Here is a 24,895-nt window from a genome sequence, read left to right on the forward strand (position 1 = left end):
AAAAAAAAACAAGTCACCCCTCTGTGTAGGTTGCAGATTTTCAATCATATTAGTCCGTCTGATGGGACAAACTGTGACTACAACCCCACAGGTTTTCCTGACGAATAAGTAAAAAGAAAAAGCTAATTGAAATGGTGCACAGACTTTATCATACTAACCAGCACCTTCAGATATTTTAACGGGATATTAATTGTACACTTTGAGGGAAACACTAGTAAATGTAGTCAAAGCCAATTAACTTAACCGGTTTTGTTCACATTTGCTGAATTTTATTCCACGCTGGAAAAATGTGTTTGGTTACACAGATTAATCACAAAAACAATCTAAAACTAAGTTTTACAGGAGTAACCTGTTCGGTAACACAAGAAAATATTTTGTGATAAATCTAAACCCTCCCCATGTAAATTGAAATTAACATATCTCACTAAATTAACCTATTTTTACTGCTCTGTTGCTAAATGCCACATGACAAAGACATTGTTAGTTAAAACAGAGACTTGTTTGATCAACAGAATAATAAACAGCATGTAAAAGAGTTTTGCAGCTTGTGCGCATGAAAAGTCTGAGCTCCACGCACCTAATAAAATTCGTAACTATGCTCACACTGCTGTGTGGAGAAACATGGCAGACGAGCAAGAACTCCTTCTGGCGGAGATTTGTAAACATTGACATCTTTATGATTCGGCCCGTAAAGATCACAGGGATCAACGCATTGTTAAAAACTCCTGGTGAGAAATCGCTGTCGCTCTTGGAGGAAAGTAAGAGGCTTTAAAATGTTTGACACAGCTGTGTTTTTTACTACATGTAGTGGGGTGTAGTACACTTGGTGTAGGAGCACAACGCTGCCTTCTAGAGTCTGGGAGAATAGTGCTACTTCGGAGGGAGAGCCGCACAGAGCATAAATGCTGCAGACGTTTTGTCCGCACGTCTCACTTCCGCACAGAACGTACGTGTGTCAAGCATGACTGGATGCTATTCGTGAGAGCCCTCTCTTCTCCATTCAGCTAAACGAGTCTACTAATCTCCCTAACTGTGCTCAGTTAATGGTGCATGTGCGCTATGTTAAAGAGCTCAGTGTCAAGAAGGAGTTTTTGTTTTGTCATCCTCTGCCAACTCACACTCCAGCGGGAGAACTATTCAAGGCTTTGAATGATTTCATACAGCAGAATCGTATTGACAGGAACCACTGTTGTGGAATATGTACTGATGGTCCAATGGCTGTCCCAGGAAAGTGCTCCAGTTCTTCAGTTCTCCCTTGGTGAAGCATATGGAGGCATTGAATTGGGTTTCAATGTTCGCATATCTTTCTGATATCTTTGGCTGAACAAATGCACTGTAGACCTCTGTGCAGGGCAAAGCGAGTCGTGTATTTTTTGGCTCAAGATCGTGTCTCTGCATTCAGAAAAAGTTGGATTTGTGGTGTGCTCGTGTTAAACAAGCACAGCACAAATGCCTCCGACGCTGGAAGATGTGGTGGAGAAGAGGAAGCTGCAGCTGGACACGGTGACAGAGGTGATCATTGAAGGGGTTGTGTGAGCAGTTTGCCGAGTATTTTGGAGAAGAGACCTCAGCAAATCCCCAGTGACACCCAGGGATGCACTAACAGTGCAAGAGGAAGAGCCCCTTGTCAAACTCAACTCCACTATGGGCATCAAAAAAATGTCACTTGTGCACTTCTGGTTGTTGAGACCGAATTTCCCCATCTGTTCAAATACGTACTACAGGTACTCCTCTCATTCAACGTACCTGTGCAAATGTGTTTTTCCACATTAACATTGATCAAAAACAAGTACTGGTCAGGTCTGCAGGTAGAGGATGATATATGTTTAGTCCTGTCCACAGTGGGACTGTGCATCCGGCACCTGTGAGTACCAAAGAGGCAGACTAACCGCTCCCACTAATGGGCTCGACACATGGGGAGAGATGTCGCTCCCTCTCCATTCATTTCCTATGGAACTTGTGCAATGAGGCGACAATCGCTTGCCCTCCTCCAGCCAAGTGACCGGAGAAATTCGTGTGTGTGAAATTTCGATCTCGTACACGTGAAATGCACACGCGGGCTTGGGACGCGGCAAAAGAAAGTTGAACAATGTTCAACGGTTGTTGCCGTCGCTTGGCACTACAGCCATTTATCTGGATCAGCCGGGAAATCCGCCATCAAATGAGGATGATATTCTCCAGGCTGATATAGGATGAACCCGGTTGTATTTTTCTTTTGTAGAGTAGACATAAAAGCAAGATTTCAGTCAATTCCAGAAATATCTTCTGACTCCTCATCCTTGTCCGTCACAGACGTTGAAAATATCAAAAGCCCTCCAATTTCATAACCAATTAAATTTGAAGGAAGCAAGCGATCCATCAGCGCCATTGGAAACGGTGCCATCGCTGTCGTGTGTTGGGTCTTCACCGCGGCGGCGATGAAAGCCATTAGTCGCCGTCGTTGGTCGCTCCCCGTGTGTCGAGCCCATAAGATAAGGCAAGAAACGGGGCTGAGGTGACGTGAGGTAAAAACATTTTAAGTGTGTAAAAAAAGAAAAAAAGCCCAGATGATTAAAGTGTTGAAAAGGACAATTTAAACTGTACAACAACCATTTCCTTAAGTATAAATGGAACAAATAAATATAGCAACAAACAGACATCCTAGCAACAGCTGTCCTTTTTTCTCTCGCTACTTTCCCACACTTTGAAAACCCTGCTCTAAACGGTCATTTCATCTCAACAAAAGGGGATTTTACCAGAAAGTATCAAAGACGTCTGACCTGACATACTGCTCCGTAGCCTTGGAATATCCGTGACACGGTGTCAGTCTGACAGGGCGAGCTGCAGCCGGGAACGTCTGCTACAAAATCGCATCTATACCTGTCAGTGCACGCGCACACGCAGCCGTGCACGAGGGGGCTCTGTCCTCCGTTGCCTCATCTCGGAGATGCAGTCCTCTAATGCTGTGTGACTGCACTCCCCAGGGGTTTCTTTTCGCTCTGCTGCCAGAGCCCTGCTGCCTGCGTGTGGAGAAATTAGGGAATCCCTGCATTCGCTGGCTTTCGCTCCTGCTTTATTCATCCATTTGTTCCCCCTCCTCCTGCCTCCAGCCTGAGTGCTGCGCAACGGGCTCAGTTATCATCAGAGAGGCATTCCTCTGACAATGATAAAAAACCAGCCCCAGCAGATATGGCATCTTTTTTTTTTTTTTTTTTTTTGCTTATGGAAGCCAAATGAGCCAATTTGGAAGAGTGCCACTGTGACAAATTACAGTATAATAGGATATCTTAAACCGTATTGTGGCCTCTTGCTTGTGAAATTCACTGCAGTGTGAATTTTAGCCGAGCTAATTTGCCCAGCCGAACCAGAAAGACGAGCCTTTACATGCACTTCGAGGATGCAGACAGTGGCAATGAAAAGTACTCGCTTCTTCACATTTTGTCACCTTGCAACCTTGAGCTTCCTTGTATTTCTGAGGGGCTTTGGAGATAAAACTAAACAAAGTAGTGCTGAATTGAAAACAGATGCATGGTTTATGGATTTTTAAAGAATGAAAAGTGTGGTGTCCATATGTGTTCAATCTCCTTTCATTGTATGTCCCTGGATAGCATCACATGCGTTCATTTTCACCCAATTAGTGGACAGAACCTTCTCGTGTGTGAGTTGGTGTCGGCATCAGAGGGCTTTTACTTTTCTAAGTAAACAGCATCATGTAGCAGACAGGTCAGCGACGTTTAAAGAGGTTTATAAAACAAAATCCCCAATCTCCAATTAGAGCCAAACTGTACTGTATATGGCCTATGAGCAAAACACCATGTGGGACAGAAAAACTAACACTACAGATCAACCCGAACAGATCATATCCCCCACCCATGAGGTGGTGACAGCGTCATCCTGTGGAGATTTTCATTTTTCTTCAGCAGGGACAGGGAAGTTGGTAAACCTTCATAGGGACATGGTTTAGCAAAAACACAGGAAAATCCGTTAGAGGCTACAAAATGCTTAAGACTGGGAGAGTTGGGCTTCCAGCCACAATGGGAAGCTTTATGTTATAATCACATTCACGTGTTAATATGCCCCAGTCAAAGTCTAGACCCAAATCCAACGAAGAATCTGCGGCAAGACCTGAACACCGCCGCTCACAGAAGCTCTCTCCGTCCGGTCCGACTGCGCAAGAGTTTTAAGTTCCCACGGTTTGCTTACTGCAACGTGTTTTCTGTAGCTACTCTCTCAGTGTAAGTAGCCACTTTGGCCGGCTGCCAAATGCATCCGACAAGTGTAATAGCTACTTGGAAAAGCTGGATATGTCTTTGTGAAATTTTTACGTCACCCTGGCAGCTCAAACTGGCCACAGAATCGATGCTCGACGCCAAAAGGCTGTAAACATCCCACATTCATTCACAACTGAAGTGGACATTTGACCAAAATGCAATCTTAATTTGTTTTATTTTTAGCCAAGAGATCAGAGGAGAAAGTAAATCGTATTTTTTTTTTTAAAAACTCCACAGCTCTCTATCCTCACTCAGTCATTGTGGATTCATTATGTACCCGATTGGGTGGAAGTCTTGGCGTGTTTTATTACATACAACATATTCACACGATGTTTAGGCTTAGTTTAAAGTAATTGTCTAATCTTGTTAACATGTGCTTTGCAATGAACCAGTAGCACACAACAGCTCACGTCTGTATCTCCCATCTTACATCATCATATCTGCCAATCTGAACCAAAAACCTGCCAAGTGGAATGAGGTCAGCCTGTTTCTTCCTCAGTGCATCCAGAGTGCACTGGGCATTGTGTCGTATAACCCTGCAGCAGCATGTACATGTGACCTTTTTTTTCCTTTTTTTTTCCCCAGAAACAACATTCACCCCTGTGGAGAGATGGGACATGGAGGAGAACCCACGAGCAAGGTCAGCATTTAACAAGCAGACGTACACCTGTTAAAGCGGCCACTTCTTGTCCTGTCCCCACTTCAATCATTTGATCCAAGCACCCTTCGCCTCACCGCGTGTCAGGTTGGAAGAAGTTAAAGTGCTCCAGATCCGTGTTTTATTTCACTAATGCATTGGTTAATCGGATGTCGGAACCAGTGAAGGCGGCTGAAAGCAGGAAAAGGAGCTTTCCTGCTGCATTGCACCTGCCTAAACGCGCCTAACTTTGCAGGGGAAGTGGGCTGTCTGCTCCCAGTAATGTGTTCCCGGTCCGCCGAGGTCGTGATGATGGACGGAAAAGCCCCCCCACCCCCCCCTCCCCAGCCTTTTCCTCCTTCAGCCCAGAACAAGAAAGGACTCAAACACAAGAGAGAATTTAAACCAGGAACTGGCAGGCAGCGGCTGACCACATGATGCCTGAAAACGCAGCGCGCCTGGCTGAGCTGCAGAGCGGCGCCTTACCTGGCGGCTGCGGGCAGCGGGGATTCTCCGGCGGAGGAGCGGGGCAGGCTGAGGGAGGGGGGGAAGTCAGTCCTGGAGATCTCGGCGAACGTGTCCGCCTGTTGGTGCGCCTCAGCACCGTCTGAACGAAGAGATCCACAGCCAGGGTGTTCCCGACAGGAGGGGGCGTGGCGTGCGTGTGGCAGCGTGTGTGTGTGTGTGCGTATGGGGAGCACGCGCGCAACCCCAAAGATGTTTTTTTTTTTTCTTTCTATGCGACAGTTTTATCCCCATGTTTGCGGACTTTATGACGGACTCAGGCTGATTTCGTAAATAAATAATAAATAAAAGCAGCAGATCTCTGCAGTGCTGTGGGAAACTCCCCCATTGTCACCAGCCTACATTGTGTACCGTGGATTTCCCTGCTGCCGTCCTCCGGGAGTCTGGTTCTGTCAGAGGAGCCAGCAGCCGCCGCACAGTGGCCATGGGGACTGTAGAGGTCCGGATGAAACAGTGGTCAGCTTAGATAAACATCGCCGTGAGACGCACAGATGGGATCAACAGATATTGATCTAATTTGCTGCTGTGGTACATAAGAAATAACCTTGTTTGGAGAGCTCTCTGATGTGGTGCACTTCTCTTCAAAGCTGCTCTTATTGATTAGAACATATATCTGGGGACAGCTGATGAAAAACTGGCTTCATGGTCAGTCTTTTTGTCCTAATTGTATTTTTGTTCTGTGACATCTATCTATCTATCTATCTATCTATCTATCTATCTATCTATCTATCTATCTATCTATCTATCTATCTATCTATCTATCTATCTATCTATCTATCTATCTATCTATCTATCTATCTATCTATCTATCTATCTATCTATCTATCTATCTATCTATCTGCATTACTTGACTTTTCAACATGCTCCATCCACTGTACAATTAGACGTCGGTACATATTTGCATGTTTTATTCTGTAATATTTTTTTCTCTGTATGGTGGATAGCTAAAAAAAAAAAAAAAAATAAAAAAAAAAAAAAAAAAAAAAAACTCCTCAGTACCAGTGGGAGCATCATCTGTCTGAATTCTTCTTTTAATTAAAAATCTTTTGCGAAGGGCCACAAACTCCGGGCAACCATGTAGACAGTGGCAGCTCTGAAGGCTTCTCTTCTGCACCCAAAATGTATTATTTAAGAGAAAACTATGGAACAAAATAAAGGTTCTTAAATGTTAACTGTTTTCTAAGAACCACACATACAGATAGATATAATGCAATAACATTATTATAAACTCTTAGTCATTGGAATTGCTTAAGTAATTAGGTGATACATATTTTCTTCTTTTTTGCACATAATATTTGTTCTTAATAGACAAAATATATATTATTAAGTTATCATTTGGGGGGGAGCTAAGAACAGTAAGAATGTAGATAAACATGGATTATTCCACTCAAAAAAACACACCAGAGAGTCAGTCTCCTGAGTGCCACAGGGCGCACTTATGCTTTCCATCCGGTAGGCGGCGATAACGCTCGGCGTAAATTGTAAACGCAAGAAGAAGAACTTCAACAGGAAGAGCAACAGCAGTCGCCGGCGCTCACAAGGGAAAGGACTGGCGGTGTTTTGTGCGCTAAAGGGATGGAAGAGTACGCGTCTGGGGATGATGTAAAGTGATTTGTTTTACTCGTCTACGTTGATGGAAATGTCAAGGATCAGCCTTTTAAATCCGTATCGGCTTGTTAAACCGGCTAGCTGTTAGCGCAGTCCGCTAGCTGACGGGCGTGGCTCCTCCCAGCATCTTTATCTCTTTGTTTACAGACTGTTTCCCATCTGTGATGCTATAAAACATCCAGAGTGACAGGTGCACTGATTGCGGGGACAGGTTTATTACTCGTTTATCTGCTCATTATTTCGCTGCGCTTTGGCCTCTTAGCCCTCTCAGGAAAAGTTTTAAGGTTAATCTGTGGCTTAATTAAAAATGTCATGGATGTTATCATTAATATATACTGTAATTTTCATCTTGTTGGAGTAGAATAAGGTTCAGATTTGACATGTTTAAATAATATTGATTTTTAAAGAGCTGATCTGAATGAGAGCAGAGGCCCCAAATAGCAGTGAAAATGGCCCTTTACTACATAATCTGCGGTAGATGTGAAACTACAGATATCTATTATATCTTGAAATGTTTTGGTCTTTTTTAAATTATTTTTTTTCTTTTCAAAAGCAATTTTACAATGGAAAGTTATTAAACTATGTAAATGATTCGGGGCAAGTTGTCTTCTGCAGATTGTCACCGGGCGACCCCCTTTTTTTTTTTTTTACTGAAGCGTAAAAACTTAATGTAGCAAAGATGAATTAAAACTCAAAGAAACCTTTTTATGCATCTGAATTAAACGTATAATGGAAGACGCTTTATGAACGTTTATCGGCGTTTTGTTTGTTTACTTTGTCTAAGCCATAAAATGTCAGGATCTTATTACTTGCATTAATATAAAGCATATTTTCTTTGCACACAAGCAACTCCCCTGTACCAATCAGTGCTGAGCTTCAGTATCCAAATAACCCTCAACAGATTTTATACTTAAATTCTCAGTATGAGCAAGAAATGAACACTGTTATATTAAGATCTTATAAACCTGCAGATTGGATTTTAGCTGTTTGTAATTTTCATTTCACTGTTTACGTAGACTGTGTTGTTTATACCTCGTTGCAGTGATACAGTCCTTGTCATTAATATGATATTCAACTACTAACACCCTTCTGAATGTGCCGTGAGGAAATAACAGACAGAAAAAGGACAAAAATAAGTGGAAACCCATGTTCTGAGTTACTCGCCTAATTTTTCTCCTTCAAAACAATCCTGCAGGGAAACTTCAATACGGACGAGACGACTGTCTTGGTGAAGGAGGTACGTTTTTATCTCCTAAATCACGAGCAACAACTACATTATGTAGGAATGCATGAGAACAACTTCCTGGTTGTCGTTTCTGCCTCAGTGTATCGAAGGAGTCATCGGTGGGACGGACTATAACCAGAACAAAGTCAACCAATGGACGGCCAATATCGTGGAGCATTCCCTGACTCACCTGGTGAAGCAGAGTCGCCCCTTCAAATACATCGGTGAGCCGGCGTCCCAAGTTATTCTGAAGATATACGGGGTATAATGAGCATGTGTGTAATACTGTGGTCTGCTGTGATTCAGTGAACTGTACCATCATGCAGAAGAGTGGCGCGGGTCTCCACACAGCCAATGCCTGCTACTGGGACACCACTACAGACGGTAGGAGACAGTAAAGCTGCTTCATGTGGCTGTTGGCGTCTAAATTCACCCTCTCGATTGTGTGTCCAAATGCAGTGACATCAGAGCTTGTTTAAAACACCAGATTAAAACCAATATTCGTGTCGTACGAAGCTAAGTCCGACACATTAAACTAACAGCTTTTTAAATAGACAGGTGTGCCATGAGAATCGAGAAAGAATGCTAAATGTGTTTGTAAGATTGGATCAGTAACGAGTTCTTGGAGATGGGAAACCAGTCATGTTCAGACAAGCTGCTCCTTTTTCTTTCTTTTTTTTCTCCTGTTGTTTCATAAATTCATCTCAAGCTGTATCATTTGTAACAATCTATGGAGAAGGGAGATCATTTCACAGACTGCTCAGTTTGATGGGCCCAGTTCCAGTTGCTAATCTTTGGAGCCATCTTAGCTGCCGATTCTGGAAGCCTAGAAATGACGAAACGACTTAAATTAAAACATTTATGGGGCCGTGTTCAGACCTGGCATCAAAATGCGTTTCTAATTCAGGTAAAGTTCAACTCCGCTAAGAGTGACCTTTCACACGTGTAGCCATGACACAGAGTGGGTGATAATTGAGAAATAAACGGGGGCATCATGGGTTTCTGCTACATCTCTGACACGTTCAGTCACTTGATTTATTTAGACGTCATGGTGGTTAAATGTCGCCCCAGCCGCATTTCTGTGGAGCTATTTAGGTTTAAAAATACTCTTCATAAAGCAGTTTGAGAGAAATAAAGGAGAACAAATAATGTTTGAATTTACAGACGCTAAGGGCTTGAATCCCTAAAGCGTCCATCAGCTGCTCTGCACACCTTTGTGAAGAAGCCAAGCACCGCTTAATTAAAGGGCACACACTGTTTTTAGAGCTCATATTTTGGCCATATGATTGACGGGGGATATTTTCCCACATCTCTGCCTACAACCCGCTCTAGAAACCTCCATTATTATCGTTGTCCCAGTATGTCGTCATCCTGTTTTGTAATGCAGTTTTATTTATTTATTTTTTTTAAAGTTGTGATTCATATTTTTTCACCGAAGAGAATTCGAAGCAGTTTACGAAAACACAGGTAGCGGTTTAATCCGTCTGCTTCACCCAGCTGCAGTGTGAGATTTAGAAAGCAGCGTTTACAGAGTGCATATTTTATAAGCAGGTAATAACTGTGCTGCTCAAAAGCTCAGGAGTTTTCCTCATGAAATGAAAATGCACCTGGGAAACACAGTTTGCAAACTTCAAGTATAAAGATCGTTTTTACCCACAGGTCTCTGTCCCTGACTTTATAAAGGAACCCTTCTTTCCACGGTGGAGCCTAAACATGCGGACCCCCTTGTTTTTGTTTTGCCAGGTTTTCATCTGAGGGAAAGGACTCCATGATAAATCATTTTCACGCTCTTGGCACCGCAGCTAAAGAAGCGGCAATGACCTGATTGTAGATGACGCGTGTAAATGTATGTTTTGTCGTCGTGCTTTTGATTCCTTTTCAGCAGTAGGTGTTCTTTGTTAGGAGTCCATCTTCAGATTTAGGTCTGGACTTTGGACATTTCAAATCTTTAAATCTCTTCCAGTGATGCCATTCTTTTGTTAAATTGGGACCATATTTTTGCTGATACAATAGATTCCCCTTCATCTTCAGCTGTTCTGTAGACACCTGCAGGGTTTGGGACCAGAACCGACTGGCAGTCAGAACAGTTGGTCCACCAGAATGAAACGACCCCAGATCACGATGCGGCCTTTCCCTTGTTTCGCTGTGGTGATGCTCAGACCTGTTGACTCATGGACCAGTGGTTCCTGTTTGCTTTCATTGGACCGTAAAACATCCTCTTGCAAGGATTTGGGAGAGTTTAGCCTTAATGTTATCTTTGGAAGAAAAGGCTTTTGTCTTGAAGCTCATACTTCTTTTACCAGACGGGTAAAGAACATTGGAGCGTGTAACATCACACGAGCAGCACCACCAGACGTCAGTGTTACCGTCCTGCTTTTGGCAGCCCCCCTCCCCATTTTCTGACTGATGCGTTTCAACGATGAGATGGTTTTGATCCTCTGCAGCCTCTCCCTGCAAACCGTGGCATCAGCTAAAGTCTCTGAATGAGCAAATGTCAGGAAAGGCCTACCAGGAGAGCTGAACTTTATTTCAGGTTAATTAGATTCACCGTGACTGACGGGTGTGAACTTAAGACAAAATGCTAAAGCTGCCATTTCCACAGGGGTTTGTATTCCTTTAAGATCCGCCGCACATACGTTTAATATGAGCAGCAGGTATTCTTCAGATAGCTTACAGATAAACCGAACAGCTAGTTTTGAGCATTTCTGAGCCACACAGGAGAATGTGCCATTACTGATTAGCCACCTTGATCCGACAGGTTTACTGAACCAATAATACTTAAAGTATGTATTTTGAATAGATTTAAAAAGGTTTAAGTTATTTTATAGATGAAATGTGATCAGTTCCATTAAGCAGCTGGTTCCGTGCGTTTTCAGGAAGCTGCACGGTGCGATGGGAGAACCGCACCATGTACTGCGTGGTCAGTGTGTTCGCTGTGGGCATGTGACAGCGACGCCGAGCTGCAGCCGCTCTCCCCCAGAGCGCCGTCAGCTCTGAAGCCGCGCTCCAAGCGACACCAGATCCTGCGACGAAGTCCTCCCAGGACACGATTTCTCCCCTCAGACAGTTCTGCATATGCACACTGGTGTCTGTATGGATGAAGGATATTTTCCAGAAGCCAGGCTGGTAGAAGCCGTCGACAGCCCTAACGGCAGCCTGCAACACTATTAAGGCCCAATCCTGTTTGCAATGGTTGTACTTTGTTGTTATTTATACTTAGCAAATGCTATATTTCCACATCATGAGACTTCCTACAACATTCAGCTCAAAGCTTGGACCATATTTCCTGATTTAGCACAATGCAAAGAAGTGTGTAGGACATGTCTTGTTGTTGTAAAAGTTAATTTACTTCCAGAATGTGTTTTCTATTTGTGTATATCGACATTTTAATAACTTGTTCTGTACACGTAGTTCAGGTCTTGTCTCATTTTATGGGTTAGATTCCTTGAATGCAGCTACAAAACTGTTTATGTTCAATAAATGAACTTAATATGTATTTAATTAGTTTGTGTCTCTTTTTTTTAATCTTTGGTTTAAAAAAAATACTTTGTGTGGTTGGCCACTAGATGTCACCAGAACACAACATGAAGACAAACAGGGATGCATGTTTCACATATAAATATAGATTTATTTTGAACTAGGCATTTACCTTTTTATAACACTAATTTCTAGTGTGTCAGAACGTTTTTATGTTTTTGCTTAAATTGCTGCGAATGTTCACAAACAGAAGCATTCTGGCGTTTCCTCTGCGGATACGAGGCAAAAGAGGAGTTGGTGCAAAAAACGAGCACACCGACATTCTTTCTGAGACGTAATTTTACATTTAAGACCGAAAACTTGATATATGCGGTGATTTAGTTCATTTAAGTCCATTTTGTACTCTAAATGTTCCAAGTGATGAGACGAAGATAGCATTTCACGTCACCATGGCTGCTGCTTGACTGTTGAGCGAAACACACAAACCTTTTCTTTTGTAAACGTGCAAAAATGCCCATTAGGCTTCCGGGGAAATGCTTGTGCTTTACAGTAGCGTGTGGAGCGGCTCTTTATTGTGTGAAACAAACAACTCGTCATCAAGCTGGGGCACGTCACAGAAGCAGCGCGGGAGAACCACAAAGCTCTCATTGGAGGAGTATACTCAAGCTGATCGCTTGTAGCCATAAAACTGGCGAGGACAGGTACTTAATAGCTGTTGCACCTCATCTGAGGTCGGGGACATCTGCATGCATCCATGCCAAAAAACGCACACCAAGACGACCAGGTTAAAAGCGTGGGCTCTAGGTGATCCTTATACAGCGTGTTTATAAAGCCTGCGGGAGGAAGGATGATGGCTGAGAATATGGGCGATAATCATCTCTGTGGGCAGGCAGAATTAACTCATATGTTCCTCTTATTTAAAAGCAGAGATCAGAGGACCGTAAAAGCAACAGGGGGACACGTGTGGCGCTTTGAGAAGTCTGCTGTGATTGCTTTAGACATTGCAGGACACGATGTGGCCAACATCCCCGTTGACTCCACCCCTGGTGCTGTTTTCCCCAGTGGTCACATCGTAGGTGGTGTCGTTGAGCATGTCGTACGTGGTGTCGTTCGGCGCGTCGTCCGCGCTGTCGCTCGTCGTGTCGTGGACTCGGTCGTCGGACGGCTGGCGGCGGGCGGTCGCCTCCGGTGGCGCGCTCCCTATCGGCTGGTTGAGGGGGGAAGCGGAAGTGCACAAGAAGCAGAGGAAGGAGGAGCAATCCCAAAGGCCCTGCGTCATGCTGGAGGAGAAGAGCCTCCGGCACGGATGGCAGAACTGGTAGAAGACCAGCATGAAGAAGATGCCGATGGCGTAGGCCAGCAGCAGCTGCAGCACCAGCAGCGGCGCGAAGATGAACTCGTAGAAGTCCGTCTTGTAGATGTACCACAGCAGGAGCAGCGTGGCGTTCTCCGCGAAGCGCACCATGTAGTACACGGCCATGCGGTACCAGTTCTGGGACTTGTTGATCAGGTCCGGGTCGTTGAGCTTCACTTGCACGGCCGACCAGCAGAACATGTTGATGCCGGCGTAGAGGAAGGTCAGCAGGCACAGCACGATGGTGGTCCCCACCCTGGTGAGGGTCTTCTCTATGTTCTCGGGGAACGGCGAGTGACTCTGCCAGAACAGGATCCACGGGTAGAAGAAGAAAACCAGGAAGTTCAAGAACACCACGGGCAGGACCCAGAGCTGCAGCACCGAGCTGAACAGGACCAGGACCACCACGCGCGTGGCGATCTCGAAGCCTCGCCACAGGAAGATGCAGAGGTAAGCCATGGGTTGGATGTCCACCTCGTAGTCGTCGTATTTGATCTTAATGGCCAGGATGTTGCAGCGCAGTGCTCCGTACACAATGGACAGAAGGGAGATCACCATCAGAGTGCCTAACGGAGAGAAGAACGCAGAAATATACGGAGAACATTAAAGGGGAGGTTCACTTTTTTATTTTTCTAACTGGACTTTAGGTCCTTTTCCTCACGTTTTTTTAATCATACCATCACTAACAAGTGGGGCCCTTATAGCGGCCGGCAAATGTATTTAAACCCATTGTGACATTTTGTCACATTACAACCACAAACTTAAATGTGTTATAGTGATTTTAAGTGATAGACTGACACAAAGTAATAAAATGACACCTTGATTAGAGATCCAGTTCAAGCAATTCCCGTCAAAAGTAAGTTAATTAGCAAATAGAGTCCCCTTGTGTGTCATTTAATCCCAGTATTAATCCAGCTGTTCTGTGAAGGACTCAGACGCTTGTGAACAAGCGGCCTCATGAAGACCGAGAAACACAGCTGACAGGTCGGGGAAAAAACTGAGAAGTTTAAAGCAGGGTTAGGCTGTAAAACAATGGTACAAGCATTGAAGATCGCACAGAGCTTGGTACGATACATCATCCAGAGAGACCGTCGACGGTGGCCGAGACCTCCAGCACAGTATTTTTTGGTCAGATGAGTCTATCGCTGAATTATTTGGACATCAGAACAGAGGACATGTGTGGCATCAAGCAACCAGCAGTCCAGAAAAAGAAGCTGAAAATAAATAAAGGTGGACCTATGATGGTTTGGTGATGCTCCGCTGCAGCAGGGCCCGTCCAGCTTGACATCAAACAATCCACTACGAGTTCTGCCATGTGTCGGAGAGTGTTTGAGTAAAATATAAGAGTCTGTAAAAACAGTCAAGCTGAAGCATGGCTGGAGCCTGCAGCATCACAGTCACCCAAAACATTGCAGTAAATCCGCCAAGAACTGCAACCCGCTCCAGAAACCTCCATTATTATTGTCATCTGAGCCAATGCCCAGATGATCTGATTAGGATGCTTTGTGACTTGAAATGGACTGAACATACAATAAATAAACCCCTCAAACGTCCCAGAGCTGAAAGGAAGGAGGGCGTCAAACTTTCCTCAGAGGCCTGGCAGACGGCTACAAGAAGCCCCTCGCTGAAGTTATTGGAACTAAAGGGGGGAAACATTAGCTATCAGAGGGTAGGGTGTCCTAACTTTGTCCTCAGCTGGAAAAACTCATTTTAGTTTGATGAGTAAAACAAGGTAAATTTTTACTGTGCAGTTAAATCACTTCCTCTTCCGGAGATAAATAAAAAAAATAAAAGGTGTGTATAACTTTCTTTTTCTCCCTGATAAATAAACATTCCTTACATGTCAGTTATTGTAACTATAAAATGATTTCTGATGATTTTATGCCTATACACCTTATTTCCTCTGAATGTGTTTTGGATCCGCGCTTAGACCAGCCTGCTCTTATTAAACATGACAGATTCTGATCCCAGATCAAACCAAAAATACGCTGACTGAAGTCCCAGCCACATTTCACATTTCTGACACTTTAATTAGACGTTGTTGGCCGGCTAACCAGGTACGAGATGTTGCCAACGACAGCCCTTAGAACCCTGTAGAACATCTGTAGAGCAACCTGAAAATGTGCGGCAGCGTTTCCACATTAAATAAATAAATAAATAACAATTTATTCAGAAGGTAAGAGGAGCTTCCAAAGAAAATTAAAAATCATTGAGAGTCTCATTAATTCCAAACTTTAAGCGGAAGTAACTAATATGCTTCTGCCATTTATGTCTAATAAATAAAAAAAAATGCTAAAACATAATAAAAATAGTTCATGCTTTATATCTTAGGGGAATTAAATTCAGCAAAGAAAAACATTAAAAACAGCAGACATTGATAATCTGAAATGTTACTTTTTTTGAATGAAGGTCAGAGATGTCTGAGAACATGAAATACATTGCTCAAAATAAAATAAAATGAAGGGAACACTTGTTTTGGTCACTTTTGAATGCTGGCGGTGCTTTCAGTCTAGTGGTAGCAGGAGACAGAGTCTACAACCCACACAAGTGGCTCAGGTAGTGCAGCTCATCCAGGATGGCACATCAATGCGAGCTGTGGAAAGAAGGTTTGCTGTGTCTCTCAGCGTAGTGTCCAGAGCATGGCATTGTTTTCAGAGAACACCAAGATGGGCAAATTTACCACTGGCGCCCTGAGCTCTTCACAGATTAAACACTGAACACATGTGACAGAGTCTGGAGAAGCTGTGGAGAACGTTCTGTTGCCTGCACCATCCTCCAGCATGACCAGTTTGGCAGTGGGTCAGTCATGATGTGGGGGCGCATTTTCTTTGTGGGGGGTGCACAGCCCTCCATGTGCTCTCCAGAGGTAGTCTGACTGCCATTAGGTACAGAGATGAGATCCTCAGAGCCATTGTGAGATGTATGCTGGTTCCTCCTAATGCTAGACGATGCTAGACCTCATGTGGCTGGAGTGTCCCTCAGGAGACCATCCTCCACCTCATCAGGAGCTACCCAGGTGTTGTAGGGAGGTCATTCAGGGACGTGGAGGCCACACTCGCTACTCATTTTAACTCGTTTTAAGGACATTACATCAAAGTTGAATCCACGTGTTGTGTGTTTTCCCACTTTAATTTTGAGTGTGACTCCAAATCCAGACATCCATGTTTGATTTCCATTGATACTTTTTATGTGATTTTGTTGTCAGCACATTCATCTATGCAAAGAACAAAGTATTTAATAAGAATATTTTATTTATTCAGATCTAGGATGTTACTTTAGTGTTCCCTTTATTTTTCTGGCCGTGTAAGTTCAGTATTTACTTTCTGTTCAACTTTTTATTCATTAATGTATTTTTTAACAGGTTTACCAGAGGGTCAAAAACAATTTGTTTTTATTTTCTCAGTCACTTTGTGACTGAGTAGAGAAGCCATAGTTTTGTTCAAAAGTATCATCTGCATTTAAAACAAGCTTTGAAAAATCCTATAAAAGAACTGAAATACACTTTGTTTTAGTGTTTTTAAGCTATTTTTTTACTCTGGATTGATTTGTTTGGCCGGCTTTATTGTCAGCAATACTAGCAGTAGGTGAAGGCTGAAAGCGCATGACTCAATGTTGGACATCTAAACATAACTGAAGAGACAAAGTACCATAAAGTCCTGCAGTTTGTCTCAATCTGAACACTTTGTAGTTTGAATCCGTGAACCCTTTACCTGAGAGGCATTTAGAGAAGAGCAGCATTTTCATCATCAGTACCAGTGGGGCTGTTACATAACTCCACTTGGACTCAACATCCAGCTCAGCCCACACTGTAGCACACTTGTGACAGACTCACATTAATCCCCCCCCACACACACACACTTCCACCACCACCACCACCTCCTCCTCCTCACCTCTTCCTACAGACACCCCCCGCTGCAGCACGCAGATGTAGAGCTGCAGGGTGAGCTGGGGAGCCGATCCCAGGAAGGCCTGGATCACAGAGGTGCGGGAGAACGCCGATCGGTGCGTGAACAGTTTCCCCTCGGCCTGCCCCACCTGCCGCTCCACCTCCTCGGACTGACCCTCGCGGGGCATCTGCTTCTTCCTGGTGATGCTGACATAAGGCTCCTCCACTTGGCCCACGCTGCCGTAGATGCAGAACGCCTCCAGACACCTTGAGCAGCGGAGAGCAGAGACAATGTAGATTGATGCACATCATTTTTAAATGTTAATACATTTTCTATAAAAGAATAAATAATTTTGGTTATAATTTATTGTGTGCTAAAATGTGGAAAAAATGGAGAGCTGCAAATACTTTTCAGATGCAATGTAAGCAAGGATGACAAACGACGGTCTATGATGTGAAAACTTCAGTCACTGATCTGAATGCTGACGGTAATCTGAATGCAAGAACAGGATTGGGCTCAAGATTAAATATATTGTGCTTTTCTAATCCAAACATTCACTCTTAAAGATTCATACACCACTAAACAGCGTCAGCATTCGACACCAGGCTGTCTGGTCTCCTCAGGATGGACTGCACATCTTTTTCTGCCTCAGGGATGCAGCCTGATTCCAGATGAAGAGAAAGGAGACTATTTGGTTTAATGAAATCCAAATGACTACTAAATAGTTAACAAACCAGCGGGTAATGAAGCTGTAAACACTTTATAAACCTTTAATATACTGGCCTTGTGGCTGTGTTGTCTCTGAAATAAGATAAGCTAAGATAAGATAAGCTTTATTGATCTCACATTGGAGAAATTCACACAAATGGATGTTTCAATGAGACAACGACCACCAAACACACCAGTCAGCACGTGCCATCTTAGTTCCCCACCAACAAGATTGATTTTACTGAGCTCTGTCCGATCTCTGGATCTTAATCCGATAGACAACCGGTGGACTCCTGGTTTGGATCACCGTCCACCAGAGCCAGAAGTGGGCTGACTTCATACAACACACTAGTGAAGCAGTTCTGACTAACAGCGGTTATACAACTAAATATTAGTTCAGGGACTCATGGGAAGCTAAACCTTCAAGCCTTTTTCAGTTTATTCAGTAAATGCTTGTGAATAAAATACTATTTCATAATATTCTCTTTCTTCACTTTCTCTCTTTTGAAAACTTAACAGACGCATTACATCTCATTTTCAGCTTACATGTATACGTTCTCGGACTTCGTTTCAGTTCAGCTTGGTTACAGCATCTCCTGCACACCAACAGCGATAAAAGCATGTCTGCAGCAGCAGGTTACAATTTCTTTTTATTTGTTGTGAAGGAGCTGAAAGCTGCATGATGGTAATGTAGGTAGCTCAGATGCAAGCAAAAGCTGAGCCTTTCTGCGTGCAGTTGACATCTAAAGGGTGAGAAAAGAAGGTATAAGGGATCAATTGTGGACCAATTAGTGATCCTGCATCCATGTAAGACAAGTCTAGCATTATAACTGCTTGTTAATAGTCTATAAAAGGGTCAAAAGCTAAAACAATAACAATTATTTGTTAATCATTTAAACTAATGTGGAAATTTGCTTAGTCTCAATACATGTCAAAATTATTTTGTGACAATGTCCCCTAAATTAATATCCTAAAGAAGACTCTTTTGCTGAGCGTTTTTTTCTTCATTATTGATTATGCTCTTATGACTTCTGTTTTTATTATATGCATTTGCACACCTTGCTCCAAATTTATAATGTATTTTACTGAGATGGATCACAGAGGTCTTGTTTTAAGGTCAATGCTTCATTTACTGAGTCGAAAATGGTAACACTAGACAGAGCCAGAGCTGAATCAATTAAAAATATATTGTGTTTGGTCAAATAACTAATCAAGTTACTTAATTTTCTATATTAACTGCAACTTTTACTATTGTTTTACGTATGCCGTCGATGTTGATTTGTGTCTCACCACAGCAAAGCTAGTGAAACGCTGCAGTGCTGAGATGCTGCAGACGCTCAATAGCCAGAGGTAATTTTACCACCAGGGTGACTAACATCAGCATTTACTGGTTTTGTCATTATGAAGGTCAAAAGAGCCATCAGTGTCAGCGAGAGTCAGTAATGTTCCAATCCAATACTAAAGACTCTGAAGAGCAGGCCGCTGGCAGGAGAGCCCAGGGTCGGGTGGCGCTGATCCACAGCCAATAAAACAACATGACGGCAAGATTTAAACCAGAGAGGTGCTGAGAGACCAACTGTTTATATGTCCAGAAACACGGGGCAGCCTGCAAATCAGACATTACCGACGGGCCTAAAGTGTTCAAGGCTTCAGCATGTTGGATTAGTGTAGTCATACAAGAGCTTTACACATTTATTTAGAAATTACAGTTTCCCAGAATCAACATTGAAAAGATTTCCTTTATTTCAGTTATTAAATATAAAAATGTAAAGTTCCCTATGACTTTCAGGCAGTTAATTATACAGTAGACAGGTATTGACAATATCAGAAACTGGACTGAAGGAAGGAACACAAAGGGTGCAAGAAAAAAAACAACAAAAGAAAAGGAGAAAGGAAGAGAAAGAAGGAATGAAGCAAACTAAGAAGAACACAAAAAGACAAAAGGAAGGAAGGACAACAAAAGAAAGAAGAAGGGGCCAATTGAAGTTAAGATGGATGGATGCAAGCAAAAAAAGGGAGGACATAAGGAAAGGACAAATAAAAAAGTGGGAGGGAAGGACGCAGGGAAAGAAGGAATGAAAAATGTAGGAAGGAAGAAAGAATGGTAGAAGCAGATAATGAGTGACAAGAAATGAAGGAAGCAAGGAGGGAGCAAATGAAGAAAGAAAGAAATGCAGGGATGATGGAAGGATAGAGGGATAAAATAAAGACAATGGAAGAAGGAAGAAAGGACATTGGAGGAAGGATTGAAGGAATAGGGAATTGAAGACAATTGCAAGGGAGTAAGGAAGGACACAAAAAGGAATGAAGGAAAGCAGGGAAGACTCAAGCAAGAATGGAAGGATACAAGGAAAGAAGGAAGAAAGAAAGGACACAAGGAATAATGTATCAAAGACCAAAATCAGAAAGGAAGGGAGGATAGAAGAAAGTAAGAAAGTACACAAGTGAAAATGGGACAAAGGACACCAGTAAATAGGGAAGGACAGACAAGCAAGGAAAGTAAACAAAGGAAGGAAGGAAGGAAGGAAAATGCCAGAAAAGGAAGGAAGGACGAAAAAGGTAGGAATTGCTGAAGCCAAAGACAAAGAAGGAAAGCTACATTTAAACTAATAGGAAAGGCAATAAAGTCTGAAAATACAGATATTTTCCCCACTCCTTTCTGCCTCCAGGCTTATCCAGACCTTCAGATACTGAAATCAACTTCCAGACCTCCCCAGATTGCACCGGACGCCTAGTTATATATTTAGAAAGGCTTATTATAGGACTTTTAACCTAAATTTCCCCACACAGTCGGCACTCTGGGAAGAGAAAGGAATACAGAAAAGGTTCCAGTAAGTGGAACACATAGATAATGAGACTTATCAAGGTTATAGAAATTCAATAATTTGTCTTTACTACTGTGGACCAGAGCAGCCTCTCAGACATGCAAATGTCCAGCATTGATGCTGCTGGGATACAGCAGCATAATGATGTAGCCAACTGTTTTACATCAACAGTGAGCGCTGGTTTAGATAAGAGTGGTGTCGTCTAGGCCTTGAATGTTGCTGCCAAAGTAATATTGCTGATGTGATGTTCATCCACATCACTAAAAGGTGGAGACACCAGGTTTACAGCAATATAATCTAGCAGAGGGGTGCATACGGTAAGTGTTACAGACAAGCATTTTGGACATTAACTGTATTTTCCAGTGCCACCTGGTATCTGAGAGATTTAAAGTAATTGCTAAAACCCTAAATCCAATCCCCTCCAACAGGTTCCCTAATGCCTGAACATATTTATTAAATGAATTACAACCACCACAGACTATTTTCACCTACGTAGCACAACCAGATTCAGGTTCAAGGAAATGGTGATCAACATGTTTCTTCTGACTGGGAGCAATATTGTCGTTTTGGAGTGGCCCAGTAAGACTCTGATAAAGACTCTGTGGATGCAGCTAAAAAAAAAAAATAGTCTGATAGTAAAAAGCCTTTCCAACCTGAAAGACTGGGAACTCATCACCAAAGATAAATTGAAATATGTGACAAAAAGCTGGCAATTATAGGAAATATTTAAATATTGCAATTCCAATAAAGATTTTCCCTTGATTATGGAAAACTGCAACTTTTTAGATGCATCCCATCTCCAACGCCCCTGAATCTCATGGTTGAATTCTCTCGTCAGTATTACCTTCTGTCTTGCAGAGCGCTGGTAACGAGTCTTTCTTTATAGTTTATACGTCGAATCGTGGTCGTTGCAATTTCAATATCTGAAATACTGCAATAGCAAAGGCCTGTTTGAATGCAATATTTGGTACAATGTAACATTTCATATGTTCTGAATTCTTGCTCTGCATAACTATAAAATTTTGCCAGTTGAACGGACTATGTGCCTCAATACCTGAAACAGGATACATCGTCATCGAGATGCTGGTGCTCATGGAGAGTGGTGGAGACATTGCGTAAAGGTAAAGAAAGAAAAGTGTCTGGAAAATAAGGGGTTAATCATTAATCGACATACATGGCTTTGTGGTGTTTTTAAGTGTTGATAAGGTTTGTTGTGTTACCGCATGAGGTCGCAACAGTAGCAAGGCAGGTTCTGCTCAATACCTGACGCTGCGCAGCATCTTCTTTATTATGCCCAAAATTATTCCATACAAGTGGCATTACTGCTGCTCCTCTTTGGTACCAAACTTTCATCTGTTTCAGCTTCTGTAGAGCCTGAGGCCTTTTTGTGCAACAGGTTAAGCACAGACGAGTATTGACGTCTCTCCCTCCTTGCTCTTTTGCTGCGCTCGGCTCACTCACAGGTCACCCCAGATCATGTGACCAGTCAAATCGTGGCCTTTGTGGTTAGAAAATCCCATTTTATCCTATCGCGATATTATTGCAAATGCAATTCATTGTTCAGCCCTAATCAATACTGTTATCAAAGATTTCAGCAACAGAATGCAGTTAAATAAATAAATACAAAATGTCCAGGTCTCCCAGTGTAGACACGTCTGAAGCACTAAAAGGTCCTGGTTCGTGGGAAAACGTATATTAGTGGTCAAGAAAAACCCTTTGTGAAAGTTACACTCTGCCACAACAAAGGAAATAAGATTATCTGCCAATGGAATAATATTTTCGCACTTAAATAGGAACAATTCATCTTCACCATCTTATTTCAAGTGCAGTACATCTAATTATGTTATTTTAAAAGGTCAAATTCTTATTCCATTGGCAAATAATCTTATTTACCTGTTCAGATCAAGGACAAGTACAATAATTTCAAGAAAACTTTACTGAAAATTTTACTGAACTGCCACTTGTTTAATATATTTGTACTAAAAGGGTGTATTGTTACACCTCCTAAAAGATGTGCATGAAGACACCAGTCTGACAGATAATCTAATGACGTAATCTGAATCTATAAAGGGGGAGGGGGGGGGGGGCAGGGTGGAGGTGCTATGGTCAGGATCACGACTTCAGCTGACTGTCCTCACAATGGCACAGTCACTTTGCTATAAATATTACGGTGCAGCTTCAATTATCGGTTTGTGAAAGTGATCTTCTGATGCAACTTTTTGGCCCTCTACTAACTTTCCTAACCAACTTCATTTAAATGTGAACTTTGTGCTCCAGAAGGCTTAAAAACAAATTAACTTAGCAGGAAAACAGAAAAAAAAACCCAGAGTGTGAACCCTGTACTGAAATGATTCTGCTCCGCTGCTCTATCATGATGAACCGAGAGACTGGAGTTCACTTTTGCATAAAGTAGCTAAAGTAAAGAGGATTTGTGAGGAAAAATAAGCTAGTTAGAAAAGATTCACAAAAGAGAAAAAGGGCGTTTTGTGAATTCAGCCCAACAGCTGTCGGTGTCGCAGCTGCAGTGACGGAAAATGATAAGGATTATTTCAGCGTTGTGTGCGGATAAGACAAGGAAAGGCTGCTTGGCTGTCGGCAGCAGAGGCAGACATTCCCCTGTCTGTGTCGTCAGTGATAAGCAGCCTGCAGTGACATTCGCTATTCTTAGAAACCCCCGCTTCACCCAGGGAAGATGGAGATGCCTGAAGAGTAATCATTCAGAGAACACTGGATGAGACACTGCCTGCTACAGGTCAGAACGACTGTGACTGCGGCTGGGAAACCATGTAAGAGTAAAACAGGGAGCCACCGAGTCATAAACAGAACCGCCTCTACTGAGGAACAGTCTCACAGAGACTTTCTTCCCATGCTGAGTCATAAACCCCACATTTTCCTAGGGGATATGGCTCTAATAGCGTCCATTTCCCTGTTACAAGTTATTTTACAGTAATTTAATTTAAGGACTATAACACTCACAGGATTATAACTGTTTAAAGATATCTGTACTTTTAGTTACCAAAGAATATTTACAAAGCAATATTTTTTCTAATTCTGTACATTACTGCAGCAGTTCCTGTTTGAAATGCTTAATATTAGAGCCTGTCTCTTTGTTCAGATTTCATTAACATATTTAATTTGAGTTAAATAATTTAACTATTCCCAATATTACAATGTTTAATGTTTTTTTGTTTTATCAATTCAATTCTCTCTTTTGTCTATGAGTATCAGTGATACTTGTATAAATGGTCAAATAAAAACTTTAAGAAATACAAACACGGATTCTTTATAAAATTATCATTATTATTATTATTAATTTTTTTTTGAAATTCTGAGTCTGGCACTATTTCAGGCTGTTACAGTAACTTACAAAAGAATTCATACACTTACAAACTATTAATCCCAATTTTGTCAGATTACATCAAAAACGGTTAGGTTTTTATGAGGATTTCACTCAACATAAAATACGCTATACCTGTGAAGCAGAAGTAACATCATTTGTGGTTTTTAAAATGTTTTTTACAATAAAAATCTCACAAGTGTGGTCGGCCATCTTGTGTTCAATCTCCTTTGTTCTAATACCCCTAAATAAAACACAGATCTAACCATGGTCTTCCAAAGTCCCCTGATTAGAACCCTAGTCTCAGTTTTAATCCGGCTTGTCTGGTTTTAGAGAGGATTCAGTGAACAAACAGCATCAAAGATGCAAAGACGTTTTTAAACCAGCGGTAGGCTGTGAAACAATATCCCAAGCTTTAGAAATTTCACAATAATCACCTGATAATGGAAAGAGTTTGGCACAACTGCAAACTGACCAAGACATGGCAGTGACCCAAAAACTGACAGGCTGTAGAAATGTAGCATTAATCAGAGAGAGTAGAGTGGAGGTTTGTCTTTCATAGGACAACACTAAGCGTACAGCAAAGACAAAGCTACCCACAATGATTTAGATCAAACTGTATTCATGTGCTAGCGCGGCCCAGGTCTTCACCCAGTCTGTCACAACGAAGAATAGACAATCATTTCAGCGCAAACCCCAAACCAATTGCATCTGCAGCAAAAATGTGCAAAATAGGAGCTCACGTGAACTTCACTGTTGTGGGCTTCTGCTTTCTGAGTTATTCTCCCACATTAAATCCTAACAAAATACATGAAGATGCATTTTGTACCATGAGATAAACATGGACGGGTCCAAGAGGCAGGAACAACTTTTATAAGCCTTTGTAAACAAAAAGTACACACAACCTCACAAAAAATGCTCAAATACAGGTTCCCAAAAAAGATGGCAATTAGTTTTAGTCCTCTGTGGCGTCTCTGCATTTGGGGCCAAGCCCCACCTGATGTCGCTGTGGGCCTCTATGCTGGCTTCAAATAATCAGACGAACAGGATTGTTTTTTTATA

At 42.4% G+C, this 24,895-nt stretch overlaps 3 protein-coding genes across 7 annotated transcripts in view; 1 reads left to right on the forward strand and 2 right to left on the reverse strand.

Annotated features, from left to right (window-relative positions):
• The window catches only part of sytl5 (synaptotagmin-like 5), a 62,557-nt gene extending 57,027 nt beyond the window's left edge, over positions 1-5,530 (reverse strand). For 2 of the 4 annotated variants that reach the window (XM_021317466.2, XM_021317462.2), the window contains exon 1: positions 5,374-5,528. The gene's annotated coding sequence lies outside the window, so the exon portion shown is untranslated. Of the gene's footprint in view, positions 1-2,759; positions 2,852-5,373 lie in introns of those variants that run through there. The other 2 variants (XM_021317465.2, XM_036139164.1) reach the window with 2 other exon arrangements.
• A 1,348-nt stretch (positions 5,531-6,878) lies between these two features.
• LOC105927580 (dynein, light chain, Tctex-type 3) overlaps positions 6,879-24,895 on the forward strand; it is a 21,789-nt gene continuing 3,772 nt past the window's right edge. Inside the window, exons 1-5 of one of the 2 annotated variants that reach the window (XM_012864411.3) lie at positions 6,880-7,014; positions 8,216-8,257; positions 8,346-8,469; positions 8,552-8,629; positions 11,122-11,746. In XM_012864411.3, coding sequence (XP_012719865.2) covers positions 6,988-7,014; positions 8,216-8,257; positions 8,346-8,469; positions 8,552-8,629; positions 11,122-11,192 — 342 coding nt within the window. In that variant the 5' untranslated portion in view covers positions 6,880-6,987 and the 3' untranslated portion in view covers positions 11,193-11,746. Of the gene's footprint in view, positions 7,015-8,215; positions 8,258-8,345; positions 8,470-8,551; positions 8,630-11,121; positions 11,747-24,895 lie in introns of those variants that run through there. The other variant, XM_036139168.1, reaches the window with a different exon arrangement.
• On the reverse strand, positions 11,849-18,336 carry LOC118556062 (membrane transport protein XK-like). The gene is made up of 3 exons (XM_021317426.2): positions 18,218-18,336; positions 16,967-17,229; positions 11,849-13,642 (listed from the first exon to the last, which is right to left on the reverse strand). Coding segments are annotated over exons 1-3 (1,191 nt in total). The 5' UTR covers positions 18,220-18,336; the 3' UTR covers positions 11,849-12,716.

Source organism: Fundulus heteroclitus, chromosome 7 (genome assembly GCF_011125445.2).
Source record: "Fundulus heteroclitus isolate FHET01 chromosome 7, MU-UCD_Fhet_4.1, whole genome shotgun sequence".
NCBI lineage: Eukaryota > Metazoa > Chordata > Actinopteri > Cyprinodontiformes > Fundulidae > Fundulus > Fundulus heteroclitus.

Excerpts from the sequence above, each read along its gene's own strand:
- LOC118556062 (XM_021317426.2), bottom strand. Across the intron at positions 13,643-16,966 it reads GGGGGTGTCTGTAGGAAGAG|GCACTCTGATGGTGATCTCC; the intron begins GTGAGGAGGAGG and ends TCTCTCCGTTAG.